The 12,520-nt window shown below is 43.1% G+C and overlaps 2 protein-coding genes across 2 annotated transcripts; one reads left to right on the top strand and one right to left on the bottom strand.

The window, feature by feature from the left end:
• Positions 1 to 3,674: 3,674 nt before the first annotated feature.
• MELLADRAFT_37995 (uncharacterized protein) lies at positions 3,675 to 4,876 on the bottom strand (the record flags this gene model as incomplete). The annotated part of the gene is made up of 4 exons (XM_007413197.1): positions 3,675 to 4,346; positions 4,409 to 4,547; positions 4,610 to 4,745; positions 4,816 to 4,876. 4 exons carry the CDS (start codon positions 4,874 to 4,876, stop codon positions 3,675 to 3,677), a joined length of 1,008 nt encoding a protein of 335 aa, XP_007413259.1.
• A 1,831-nt stretch (positions 4,877 to 6,707) lies between these two features.
• Positions 6,708 to 8,139, top strand: MELLADRAFT_109324 (uncharacterized protein; the record flags this gene model as incomplete). Its single annotated transcript, XM_007413209.1, has 4 exons — positions 6,708 to 7,095; positions 7,200 to 7,628; positions 7,699 to 7,791; positions 8,096 to 8,139. The coding sequence occupies 4 exons, from the start codon at positions 6,708 to 6,710 to the stop codon at positions 8,137 to 8,139; spliced, it is 954 nt and encodes a 317-aa protein (XP_007413271.1).
• Between the last annotated feature and the right edge of the window lie 4,381 nt (positions 8,140 to 12,520).

The following is a 12,520-nucleotide window of genomic DNA, read 5'->3' as shown; positions in this document are numbered from 1 at the left end:
ATAGACTGGGACATCAAGTTATCGGCAGAAGGTCGTTCTATATTACTCTTAGTTGACAATTTTTCTGGTCATAAGGAGCCTTCCGAGTACAAACTTACCAGTATTCGCCTCGAGTTCTTTTCTCCAAACCTTACATCACATGTTCAACCGCTGGATGCTGGCATAATCGCATCATGGAAATGTCGATATAGATCTGAATACATTACATATGTGATCAATCGCTATGAAAATGAAGTCCCCATTGGAACAATCTTCAAAATCAATCAAATCGACGCTATGGAGCGAGCTGAAAACTCTTGGAATGAAGTGACTCAAGATACAATTTCAAACTGTTATAGGAAGGCGGGTATCATTTCCCCTCGAAATCCCGATGGATCTTTGCTGCAGGATCCAAACTCAGCGGATGCGAGTCTCAACACGGAGCCTTTGATTGATGATGTTGCTCATCAGGATCTTGAGCAAGACCTTCAAGAATTGATCTCCTTACGAGTTGTTCACAAATCAAACATGATGTCTATTAGCGAGCTCTTAAATCTTCACGGTGAGCATGCAAGCGGCCTTGAAACCTGGACACCCGAGGAAATCTTTGAATCAATTCAGGAACGTGACAGTCATGAAGATCTCCCTCAACCCGAGCACATTGAAGTTGAAGTACCTCCACAACCATCATATTCTGACTTACTGAAATCAAGTGATGTTGTAATGGCATACCTCAGGCATGAAGAATGTGAGGAAGCGAGGGCTTGCGGAAAAACCCTTCGCCGAGCGTTGCGGCAGTTTAGTTCAGCACGTTCAAAGAAAATGAACCAATCAAATTTGAAGCACTACTTCTCATCCAATCCTTAAATCTTCCCGCTTTTTGTTCTACTTCACTATTTACTTTGCTTTGAAATAAAAATTGTTTTTTTAAAAAAAATCTCTCTCCTAACCCATATTTTACCCCCAAAATAAGATTTATGGGTTATCAGAGAGATCCCCATAGGACATACTCCATCAAAACCCATACTTTTTGGTGTCCATAAAACGGTATGGGTTATTGGAGAGACGACTGTATATGAACTTTATACCCTAGAAATGCTCATTGTTACGAAAAAAAAAGAAAAGAAAATCAGGGTCCGATGCATTCTTAACCCACGGAATCGTGCCCATAGTCAACTTAAGGGTATCCAGTTTTTAGGAAACATGGATAATTGAAGCGGCACAATTGTGTTCCTGTCAATATACTTCAAACTATCCAAGTTAGTCACATTATTTAAAAAAGAAACCAACACAGAGCTCTATACCAACGTAGGAACACCTTCATTTAGATCCTGTGCAAAGTTTTTGAAAGGTTTCTCATTAAAAATTTCACAAATCAAGAGATACACTGATACATAAATAAATATGTCCAACATACTAGAAAGCAATCCAAGTTCATTTGCTTAAACTGTAGAACAGTTTTGAAATAAGTTGAGCATTTAAAAAGTCTTGATTAATACATGATGAAATGAAGTTGATCAGTATACAATGAATCTCTTACAAGTAACATCCTTTATCTATTATGAGGCAGGGTTTTTTTGCACAAATCATATACAATGTTGTTTTACAAATTAAGTTCCAAGAACAGATACTCCAATATATGAGCAAAACATATGATTAGAAAATTTATATCATATCAAATTCAAAAACTAGAATTAGAACATCTTATTAAAGGATTTAGAAAAAAATTAAAACCAAACTTGCTGAGGAAACCTTTCAACACAAAAAAAGAATAGAAAGGAAAAAAAAGAAGAAAAAAACGGACTCAAAAACAAAGATTGAATTAATACATTTTTAATATGTTGATGATAAATTGAATACATATACCTTTGATCAAGAAAACAAGTAAGCTAAATCCCTCAAGTTGACTTCCTGTCAAATAAACAATCAAATAGTTCAATAAAATTTCAGCAGAGGCACATACAAACACACCTTTTTTCAAGTGACATGGAGGGCACAATTTAACCTGAGAAAATTTTGACTCTTGTGTTTAAAAATCTTTGAGCTTCTTGGTAAATTGTCAATTACAATGAACTAAATACCTGTTTTCTTTATGACAACTCAACAAGAGCTTCAGGATATGATCATGAGAAGTGGGCGTGACAATAATCATACCCAAAATACATCTTTCCGGGAATATTTACCACAATATACACATTTCCCCCAACCCGCAATTTATCCGCTAAGATTTGTCGAAGAGGCATTTACCATATGGTTCTGCTGGAATTCATCAGCACAGTACCTTGGGCTGCATGTGACCTAGTTGACACCAATCTCACAGCATTGCTCGCATCGATCTGGCTGATTGTTTCAAGTGTCAAATGGCAGATGATCTCAAAGTCGCATTGACAAGATGATCATTCAGGTATGGTGTGGAAGTGGAGCAATACCAGCAGTATGGGGACTAAAAGATGTATTCCTTGGCAAAAAGAAACATTTTCGATGGCAAGAATAGGCATTCATATAAGGAACAGGAGATGATAACAAGGTTTGGAGATAAAGAAATCCCATTGGGAGCATTGTAAAGTAACAGTGTTACATATTTGTTCGCAGACTGTTATCATAGTTTTTGTAAAGATCACACAGGTCAAGACAAGAGACAGTTCAAAGGAAATCAGAAAACCCTTGCCTACAAAATGGCTCCCGCAGTAGTTGTGATGAAGAATGTATCTGGCCTGAAAGAACTATTCACAAAGGATGAACAGAGTCTGGTCATCAAACAGTAAATGGAAAGGGGATGCGACTGATGTCGAAGCGGGCGAACCACAAGAAGGGGGAAGTGATTGTGTAAATTAAGATTTTTCGGGCAAGGCGGACGATACTGGATGCTGATGGATCAGTCCGCAGCTTCTCCGAGTGCCGATGGGTGCAAATGGGGGGAAGATGCCGTACTAAGAGCCGCGTGGAACAGGAGTGCGCCGCTAGCGTGCTGGAAGATTCGGACGGGTGAGTAAATGATCCTTGAGGTAATAAGAAAACAATAGCTAATGATGAAAGTGTAACAGGTCTAAAACCCGGCCTGATCGGATCCGGGGTTGTGTTGATCTGTCTTCTTTCCTCCCTCCACTATCTCATCTTCTGATTGTTGACTGCCTTCAGCTTCCCTCACCAACCTAGTCCAACACTTCAATTGAATGACCACCAAACTCCTTCCGTCTCATATCATTATCCAACGAGTTGTTGTGCCCGACGTTGACTGTTTTGTTGTGAACTCGCGGACATGGTCTGAGACACCATCGATACATATAGAAAGAAAGAAACAAAGAAAAATAACAAAAAACGGGACCGAATTCTAGGATGGACGCCACGTGGGGGACTTCGTGCGAGCATTTGCATCCGTCTGTTCCCGAGCCTTGGTAGCACTGCGGAGAAGCCTGAAAATCCGAGACATGACACCATGACGATCGAGAGTCGCAAAAACGTGTTGGGCAAGAGCACCGGTTAAAGTCAGTTTCTGTAAGATAAATAAAACAAAAGAGGTTCGAGTTTGCTCAGAATAGTTCATCATGACTAGATTGGGAATTGAGAAAGGCCGAAAGCAGTCGCAGGTGATGCAACACAGTACAAATGATGAGGATGTATACGGAGAATTATTTGAGAAGCGAAGAAGGTATGTACATTGGTTGGCTCCATCAACAGATAACGGCATGCGACACTTACATCCGTTCATTGTTTTGTCCCAAATCTTCTTGATGGAGCTGGACTTTGCGTCGAAGGGGGCCTTGTGGGGCACTCGCTGGTGGTCGACCTTCTCTCGGATCTTTGGTATCGTCAGACAGGCGGCTAGCGATTGACCAATCAAAAACGTAGTCATATGCAAAACCTTCACGAAGGAAGAGGTCTCTGAATAATTTACGAAGGTAGCTGTAGTCGGGCTTGTCATCAAATCGGAGGGAGCGTGTGTAGTTGAGATAGATGGCAAATTCATTGGGAAAGCCTCGGCATAAGAATTCAGTCGGGGTTGTCATCTTCTTCTCCATGATACGATCATACTTTTGTTTCTTGGTCGCAGCCTTCAAACCTTGCCAGGGGAGACTTCCACGGAGGAAGTACATCAAAACGTATCCGAGTGATTCCATATCATCTCGGCGAGATTGTTCAACCCCAAGATGGGTGTTGATGGAAGTGTAGCGAGCGGTACCGGTCAAGTTTTTGTTCTCTCTGTAAGGGATATGTAGGTGGGTCTTAGGGTCACGGTACTTCTTGGCCAGACCAAAATCGATGATGTTGACTTGGTTGCCCCGTTTGCCGATGCCCATCAAGAAGTTGTCAGGTTTGATGTCCCGATGGATAAAGTTACGAGAATGAACATATTCAATTCGAGAGATCTGGTAGGGACGAAAGAAACGTTAGGGATGTCGCGACAAATGAAGCAAGGATTGATCCGCACCAATTGATCAGCCAATAAGAGAGCCGTTTTCAAGGTGAATTTGCGGGTGCAGAAGTTGAAGAGGTCCTCAAGACTGGGGCCGAGCAAGTCGATAACCATAGCATTGTAGTCGCACTCAATGCCATACCATCTCACGAAACTGTCCAGGATGACAAGGATGAGCTAAGAGATCACCGAGGACGACAGAGAAAGAGCACGAACGGTACACCGACGCCACCAGCAAGCGTTTTGTAGACTTTGGCCTCGTACTCGAGCTGAGGATGCTTCGCCTTGACGCTTTCCAACTTGATAGCCACTTCTTCTCCCGAAATGATGTTGATACCGAGATATATATCACCTGCGGAATTCCAACGGCGGTGAGTAAAGATCCACGGGCTATAGTAGTCAGAGCCAAGTCAGAGACACACCAAAAGAACCACTACCAATCTTCTTGCCAATGCGGTACTTGCCGCCTACTCGTAAGTCCATTGCGGAGCCCTGACTGTCCGAGGTTTGTTCACGATGTAAATTCATATAAGCAGCTATTGAAGTGTGAGGAACGATCGATGAGGGATCCTGAGAGATACGAAGTCAAGTAAAGGTCCAAGTCTGGTTAGTACTTAGTTCGGTAGATGAACAAAGGTCAAGTCTGCAAGTGAAAGATATTTCAAGACTGAAGATGTGATACAGGAAGGATCGATAGGAGAAAGAAAGAAATCAGGCAGATATGTGGAAAGGCAGGCCCCAGGGGGGAAATGAACTGGACTTTAATAGTCTCAGTTGAGAGTGGTCGGTGATCAGTTGAACTAGAAACGCGTCTGAAACATTGGGAGACCTGGGAGAAGCAGGGTCTGAGTGATGAAATGATCCCATTGCGCAGCATAATTAAGCGCCGATTGGAAATTTTGAAGGGATGAGAGATTGAAGATCACAGCGAGACATGGCAACCGAGATGAGTAAGAAGTCATATTGAGCATATCGTCTGCGCAATGCCCTGGAAACTGCTGAGGAGTCAAAACCAATAAGCAATGCGAGACAAGTGAGGTCGCAAGACGCATAGTAGATGCTGTCGTCATAGCAAGGAGTTGACTGTCGAACCGAAGCCCAAGCATCGGGTCGTTGAGGGAATCCCAATACGCAATACGGGCCACGAGTCTGATTAAGAACATTGTTGAGAAAGTGCAACCACCGCAGTAGTTGTAGACGAAAACCAAAAGTTGAGTTCTGATTTGGGTGAGCTCAATGAGCCATATCTCGAGGCTCTTCCACGACCATGTGAAAGAGCAAAAATGGGGGACCCTGACGATGTGGGTAGGGTGTCGGCGTAAGTCAATTCTCAAACTGAGTTGACCAGTTGGGTCAACCCGGTTGGATGTGAGTAACACCTGATTGCATTGACGAGAAGCGCAGCAAAGCTGCTTGAAACGATGCTTGTAGGTTCCAAGAGGCGTCCATACGAGTTGACGCTTAATGTCACACTCAATGATCGATCGGGAATCGCCGGCAGGGTGTTCGAGTGATCCATAAGAAAAAGAAGAGAGATGAGTAAGGGGGCTTACGATTTATCGAGTAAACTGGGTACGACGAATTCGTGGGCAGTGAAACAAATCGGCTTGATTGTTTTTTGACCTTGATTGGAGCAGGAAAAGAGATGACTGATTAGGTGAGATAGATCGATTTGGATGAGAATGATGAAAAGTGAAGAAAGCAGTCAAGCAAGAGGTGAAGAAATGAGATTATATAGCGATCGCGCAGGTTTTCGGAACAAAGGGCAATCTCGGGTTAGGTTTGCGAAAGACAGACAGGAGGAGAGTGAGTCGTGATCTACATACAAGTTTCACTGAAGAACTTCACTCAATTCTCACCATTCACACAGTCATCTTCATCTTCAAGGAGGACCCTGGAAAGCTCCTGCTAGCCCGTCTGATGAAAAAAGTCGGGTTTTGGACCTCCAAATTTTGGATGTTTCTGATGAAAAATGTCGGGTTTGGGGTTTTTGGAGGTTTTTGCCAAAAATCCTTCTGATGAAAGATGTCGGGAATCGGATGGGTCCAAGATATGCTTCTAATGAGAGAAGTCGGGTTTGGGGTGGCCGGGCCGAGTCATGAAAGTACCTGTATAGACCTGTATACCAGGACATTCCGATGTATTCCGGTGTACCACCAACATATGCAATTCACACGCACTTTTCCAGACTTTTCTGCAACTGTTGCAAAAGTTTAATCATCCAAGATCTGCAAGATTTACAAGGATTTACAAGGATTTACACAGAATTACCGCAATACTTTGAATATTCCGAATATTCAGCCGCTTTACAACCATGCCCTCGCTTGATCAAATCAATGAAGAGATAATCCGGTTCACCGAAAACTCGGCTGCCATCCCTCTTGGAACTACCTCCGACGAAATCTACAAGAAATTCGCGGAGGCACCTTATTTACCTCCTGAATATCAAGAAGAAGGTATGTGGTACGCAGCTAACTGTAAGTTGGATGCGTTGTTTGGTGTGCGCGAAGGATCACTCAATTTTCGAAAAGGTCCGTATGGACTTGACCTAGTTGTGAAGTGGCTCAACAAAGCTCGCAAGCACGAGATGTGGGACTCAGAAGCCGACAAGGCGAAGAAACTAATCAAGCCCCCTGGATGGGATTCAGCCTCTGATCAAATTGTCAAGATCAAGATGGAGCGGATCCTCTCGCATCTGAAAGGTATGTTTCTGTAGTTCTGTTTTCGCTTTCTCTTGTTTTGTCAACTTCTTTTAAATCATAAATTTCCATCTCTATCTCTATCATTTCTATCATTTGATCCTCAGAGTTGTCTGGAGAACCTCCGGCTTCTGAATCCAAAGGAGTCAAACGACGAGTTGTTTCTACACCCGATGTGGATCAAGATGTATCAATTAGCCAGCTTGTACAACCTCCAGCCAAACGAAGTCAACCACTGGAGATCCATGTGATCTCTTCAGATGACGAGGAACCTGCTAAAGAACCCAAAGGCTCATCTACATTGAAATCCAAGAAAAACAAACCAACCCAAGTCGAATCGGACAGCAAACGAGGATACATCTCGAGCGTGTCCGAGTTGCTTAAGATGTGTCCGATGTCAACACCCAGCAAGCCTTGCGACCGATGTAAGATTGAAGAATTGATCAGAAGGAAAGATTTTTGGTGCCATTGTGGAGCATCAAAGAAGACTTTACACGGTGGACGCACTGAGGCTGCGCAGGAGCACTGGAAAACTGGTGAGTGTTTTTCGTGTTCTTCTCTTTGATCCAAAAACTGATCTGAACGTGGTGCCAAATCAATCAACAGCTACTTGCATCAAAAAGACCGCCGAACTTCGTTCAACTAAAGTCCTGACTAGTTTTTTTACGGCTGTACCTGCGGACCCTGCGACTGTTCCTCGTTTGAAAAAAGGCTATGTCGAAGTTTCATGTCCCGGTTTAAACGATATCACGTGGGATCGTCCACGAGCCACAAAAACCATTAAGTATTTTTTGGAAAATACTTGCTCAATCTACCGTGGCAATGTTCGTTACAAGGTCTGCCAGGAACTCTTTGGCTTGGATGCCACCGAAAGCTCATTATCGGAGGCTGAAAAGTCTACACTTCTAGAAACTTTGGATTCTCGAGCAGTCTGGCTAGTAAAACGACACGGTTCTCGAAATGCCATATATTCTCCGATGTGCCTCAAGACAATCATATGTAGAAGATCCGATCCCAGCACAGCCTGCTCAAAGTGCTGCACTCTGAAAGAAGTACAAAGCTTAGTTAGTGCTATCAATCACGATTTCGCTGGAGCTGATACCCTCAAATACACCAACGACACACTTATGGCGACTGATCCGTATCACGAAAAACTCATCGCTCACAAAGAACTTCGCATTTGTCAAGCATCCCTCGAATCATCGCGCGGTGGGGACTTTGGAGATTACTTAACTCATGTTGCTATCTTAGCCAAAAAAGGCCTTTTCAAAAACCGCGAAGCTGTTCAAGGTCTAATCATGGGGGTTTCAGTGCGTGCAGAGCGTGAAGATGCAGGAAAGTCTTTACGAGGATTGCGAGTGGACCCATATCTTGATGATTGTCTCACCACACTTGGAGCAATGAGTCGTAGCGCCCTCAACCTTTTCACCAAAACCTTTGCTGGTCGAACCGCACGAAGTCAACGACAAATTCAAGCTCGTGATGGCAAGATGGAGCCTGGAATCAATTTAAACAACTTCAATCGAATTGTGAAAAATCTAGCAGCCCTTGGTTACTCGGGACCCATAGCTCTTGCATCTGATCAGACCGTGTGTGTGAAAACTCTTAGACACCACAACGGGTTTTTAGTTGGAGCACAAGGTCCAGATATTCCTTTCAACGATTCTGAGGAGCTGCGACGTGTAGTGGAGGAGGTAGTTAAAGAAGATCGAATGTGCTCACAGGTGAGATTTATGGGTATTGAAACCACTTTCACTAATCATATGCTGACTTTTTTTATTTAGATACGGGCATATACCATCCAGGTACCTCTGCCAAATGTCCCAACTTATGTAGTAGCCCTGTTAGCCAGTCCAACAAACGAAGGAGCCGACGAAATTGCATCACAGCACGAAGAGGTCATCGCTCTGGCTCATCAGGCTGGAATCAACATACTTTCCGTCGGAGCGGATGGCGCTGCAACTGAAATCTCAGCTCAAGAGAAGCTTGTTCAAAAGGCAACTGAATATTTTACATATTCGAAAGCAAGTCTCAATGTTTACATCAAGATACCACTTTTTGGAACTACACTACGACCGATTATAACAATTCAGGACCCCAAGCACGCACGAAAAACTGGAGCGAACCAATTACTCTCAGGTGCTCGGTTGATGGTTATTGGAAATTACACTGTGACTATTCAACAACTTGCTGAAATACTTAAAATGCCCGATTCTCCACTTCACGCCAAGGATGTCTTCGATTCAGACAAACAAGATGACGGCCGTGCTCTCCGAACTTTCTGTGCTCCAACTCTAGCCGCATCACTTCGTCTCGAAACCAATACTGGGTTAACCATATACCTATATGTGGTTGGCGAATTGATTGATTCATGGTTGAACAAGAAAATAGGTCATCATGAACGTATCAGATCTGCTTGGACTGCAGGCTTTTTCCTGCGACGTTGGAAAGCTTACCTTCAAAAACGCGAGAAAGAAACAAATGGTGTAATGAGTTTTCATCAGAATTGCATCTCACACCCGAGCTTCAAGATTTTTTCGACTCTTCCTAGCTCCCTTCTGGCTTTGATAATAGCTCATCGTGAATACTATCCCGAATATCCTCTGTTCCCTTGGAAGCATGGTACAGAAGCTTGCGAACATATTTTCGGTTGGATGCGAATAATCTCACCTCGTTTCTCAGTCCTCGATGCTCGATTCATGATGCCAAAAATCCATGCTGTAGTTAAAAGTGCCATGAGTGGCCGAATAAAGATACCACCATCCGAGCACTTGCATTCTGGTTACCAATACGCATTTGACGACGAAGAAGAAGTCCAAAACTTTCAACTCCTCCGAACATGGCCGACAAATGCTGAAATTTCAAAGGAACTCACTATTGCCAACAAAATCGCTAATAGCTTGGCAGAATTTGCTGGAATGGGTCCTCCTGAATTAGAAGACGAAGTGGTGGACATTGATAGTGTGTTTGAGGGGATCCAATCCCCTATCGAGGATGATACTCCAGGTTTGTAATTTTGAAACTAACCATCTGAATGGCTTAGTCATTGCTAATCAAGAACAACATTCAGATGTATCAGTATGTGCAACCAAGGACTATCGGGTCAAATATAGTGCGAAGTCTGGAGACTGGCCCGAAGATGTTGCCTTTTCGGAAGCGGCTATGTTAGCGAAGGAGCAAAATGATCTTGACCTTTTACTGAACCAAGTTCCTGATGAGCTTGACCCGGATGTGATTGCAAATGTGGCGATTTCAATTGATAGCTTACTAAATCCAACTGGTAAGTAAAGTCTTCATTACATTATGATGCTGCGATCATACCAAACTTACAGTCAATCTCATCTTGGCCAGATCCACCGCTCCGTCCTGATTCAACTAAATATAAGGTCAACGACGACCGCTGGCTGTTGATTGAAGAAGGCGAACTCTGTGGCCCCAATCTAGTTCACATTAGAACTATGCATGACAGTCAGGTTGCTCGGCATAAGGGAAATGAGCGACTGGTCATCAGACCAGATGACTCGGGTGAAAGCATCGAAAAAACTAAAAAAGGTGATTTGAATCCGAGTATGTGTTCAAAGGCAATTGCGGTGTATATGAAGAGTCTTGTCAGTACACCAACTGGTGCTGCTCGCAGACATCGCTGGAATATACAAATCAAGATCAATTTGGCTGGTGCCATAACAAACGCTTCACACCACCGAGAAATCAACCTGCAACAGCTCTTTGATGGAGGTTTCATCACAGCTGAAAACCCCATCGAGCCTGGAAAATTTGTCTTAGCCATCAAAAATCAAGTAAGTCAATTTTTCATGCGGCTTCGCTATGTATTGATTAAGAAGCTAATCAATTTTCTTGTTAAGACAATGCTTCTCTGTCGGACTGTGATCGTGTATGAATACATTTCAAAGAAGCACGCTTTTGTGACTAGTTCCACTTCAAGGAAAAAGCTTTCACATGTGGGTGTGCAGGTTTTGACTTATAGGCCAAATCTGCCTGTGGCTATGGCCTGCTGCGAATCGTCTTCATCCTGGACTTTCAGTCTCCTTGACGCAAGTGATATCATCTACGTGTTTAAGCCATCAGACGGTTCAAACTTTGCACTCGTGGCTGATGGATGCTATTCAGTTCCATCAGTCATTCGAGATATGTTTCAATCAATCAAAATGGATGAATTGATCAATCGATTCTCTGAGGAAAGGCAACTTCAATTGGCCAATGCTGACGAACATGATCAAGCTTGATTGTTTTTTCTTCGTTTCAGTTACACTAAATCTTGTTCTTATATTCTACTATGCTTTTGAAATTGGATACAAACGTATATTCCATGTGATTCACCTCAAATCCATGCCCTAGACTTCCTTACCTCGACTCATCATCAGTTTGGCTGAGCTGAGCACGGCTGACCCAGCTTCCGGGGCTTTTTTGCCGGGCCTCGGGGCTTTTTCTTCGGATTCGAGGCCGGGAGGCTTCTGATGAAACATGTCAGGTTTTACCCTTAAGCATAGATAAAAAATTAGGCTTCTGATGAAACATGTCGGGTTTTGACAAAAAAAATATTTGTGACCACGGTAATGTCGGGTTTTTCATCAGACGCCTCAGCAGGCGCTTTCCAGGGTCCTGGAAGAGGGGGTTTAAAGCAGTGCAATGACTTATACAAGATGCTAAGGATAATTAAATATGTAGAAGATTGACTAAACCCAACCTCGACCTTGACATCATAGTCATCATTTGTTCAAGTGTGGGTACAGGTGGTTTGATCGATCAGCGGAAAGGGGGCATAAAGAGAATTCTACAGCTCGGCCGTTCAATGAGACTTACCGTTTTAAAGAGTCACTTGGGTTGGAAAGTCGATGGAGTGTCAGGATCGAGATCGAGATCGAGTTGGATGAAAGTGAAAGCGGAGATGAAAGTGGAAGTCGGAGATGAAAGGTAGAAACTAAGAAAGTTGATAGGAAAAGTAAGTAGAAGAGACTGACAAGGAGACTCAAGTTTAACCACAAAGAAATGGATGGATGACGACTACACTTGATAAACCAACCAAGCTCTTTCAAAGTCAAGTTAAAGGAAGAATCAGATGAAGACTTAAAGCCGAGATTTCCTCTAAATAAAGATCGCTCCAGGTCGGAATTGGGGAAATATACTCCTGTGTATGTATGTTACGTAGCTAGGTCATGTGATACATACATTGATCTTCAAATTAAAATCACCAATTACACAATCCTAGGCAGGCTCGGAAGTCAAATGAAGCCGGGTCCGGTAATTGGTCTAGATGTTCGAGTCCTGAATATGCGCACCCTCACACCGCTTTCTATGTAAATTGCCCGAATGCCATATGGTATATTAAGCCTTGCTATAGGGTTTAAAGAGGGTGATCTACAAATTGTCTCATTGAGCTTTGAAGATTTCTTTAAACTTTTCCAAACAG

Source organism: Melampsora larici-populina (genome assembly GCF_000204055.1).
Source record: "Melampsora larici-populina 98AG31 unplaced genomic scaffold MELLAscaffold_35, whole genome shotgun sequence".
In the NCBI taxonomy this organism is placed as follows: domain Eukaryota; kingdom Fungi; phylum Basidiomycota; class Pucciniomycetes; order Pucciniales; family Melampsoraceae; genus Melampsora; species Melampsora laricis-populina.
The sequence above is the reverse complement of the archived record's forward strand: the minus strand, read 5'-3'. Positions and strand labels throughout refer to the sequence as shown.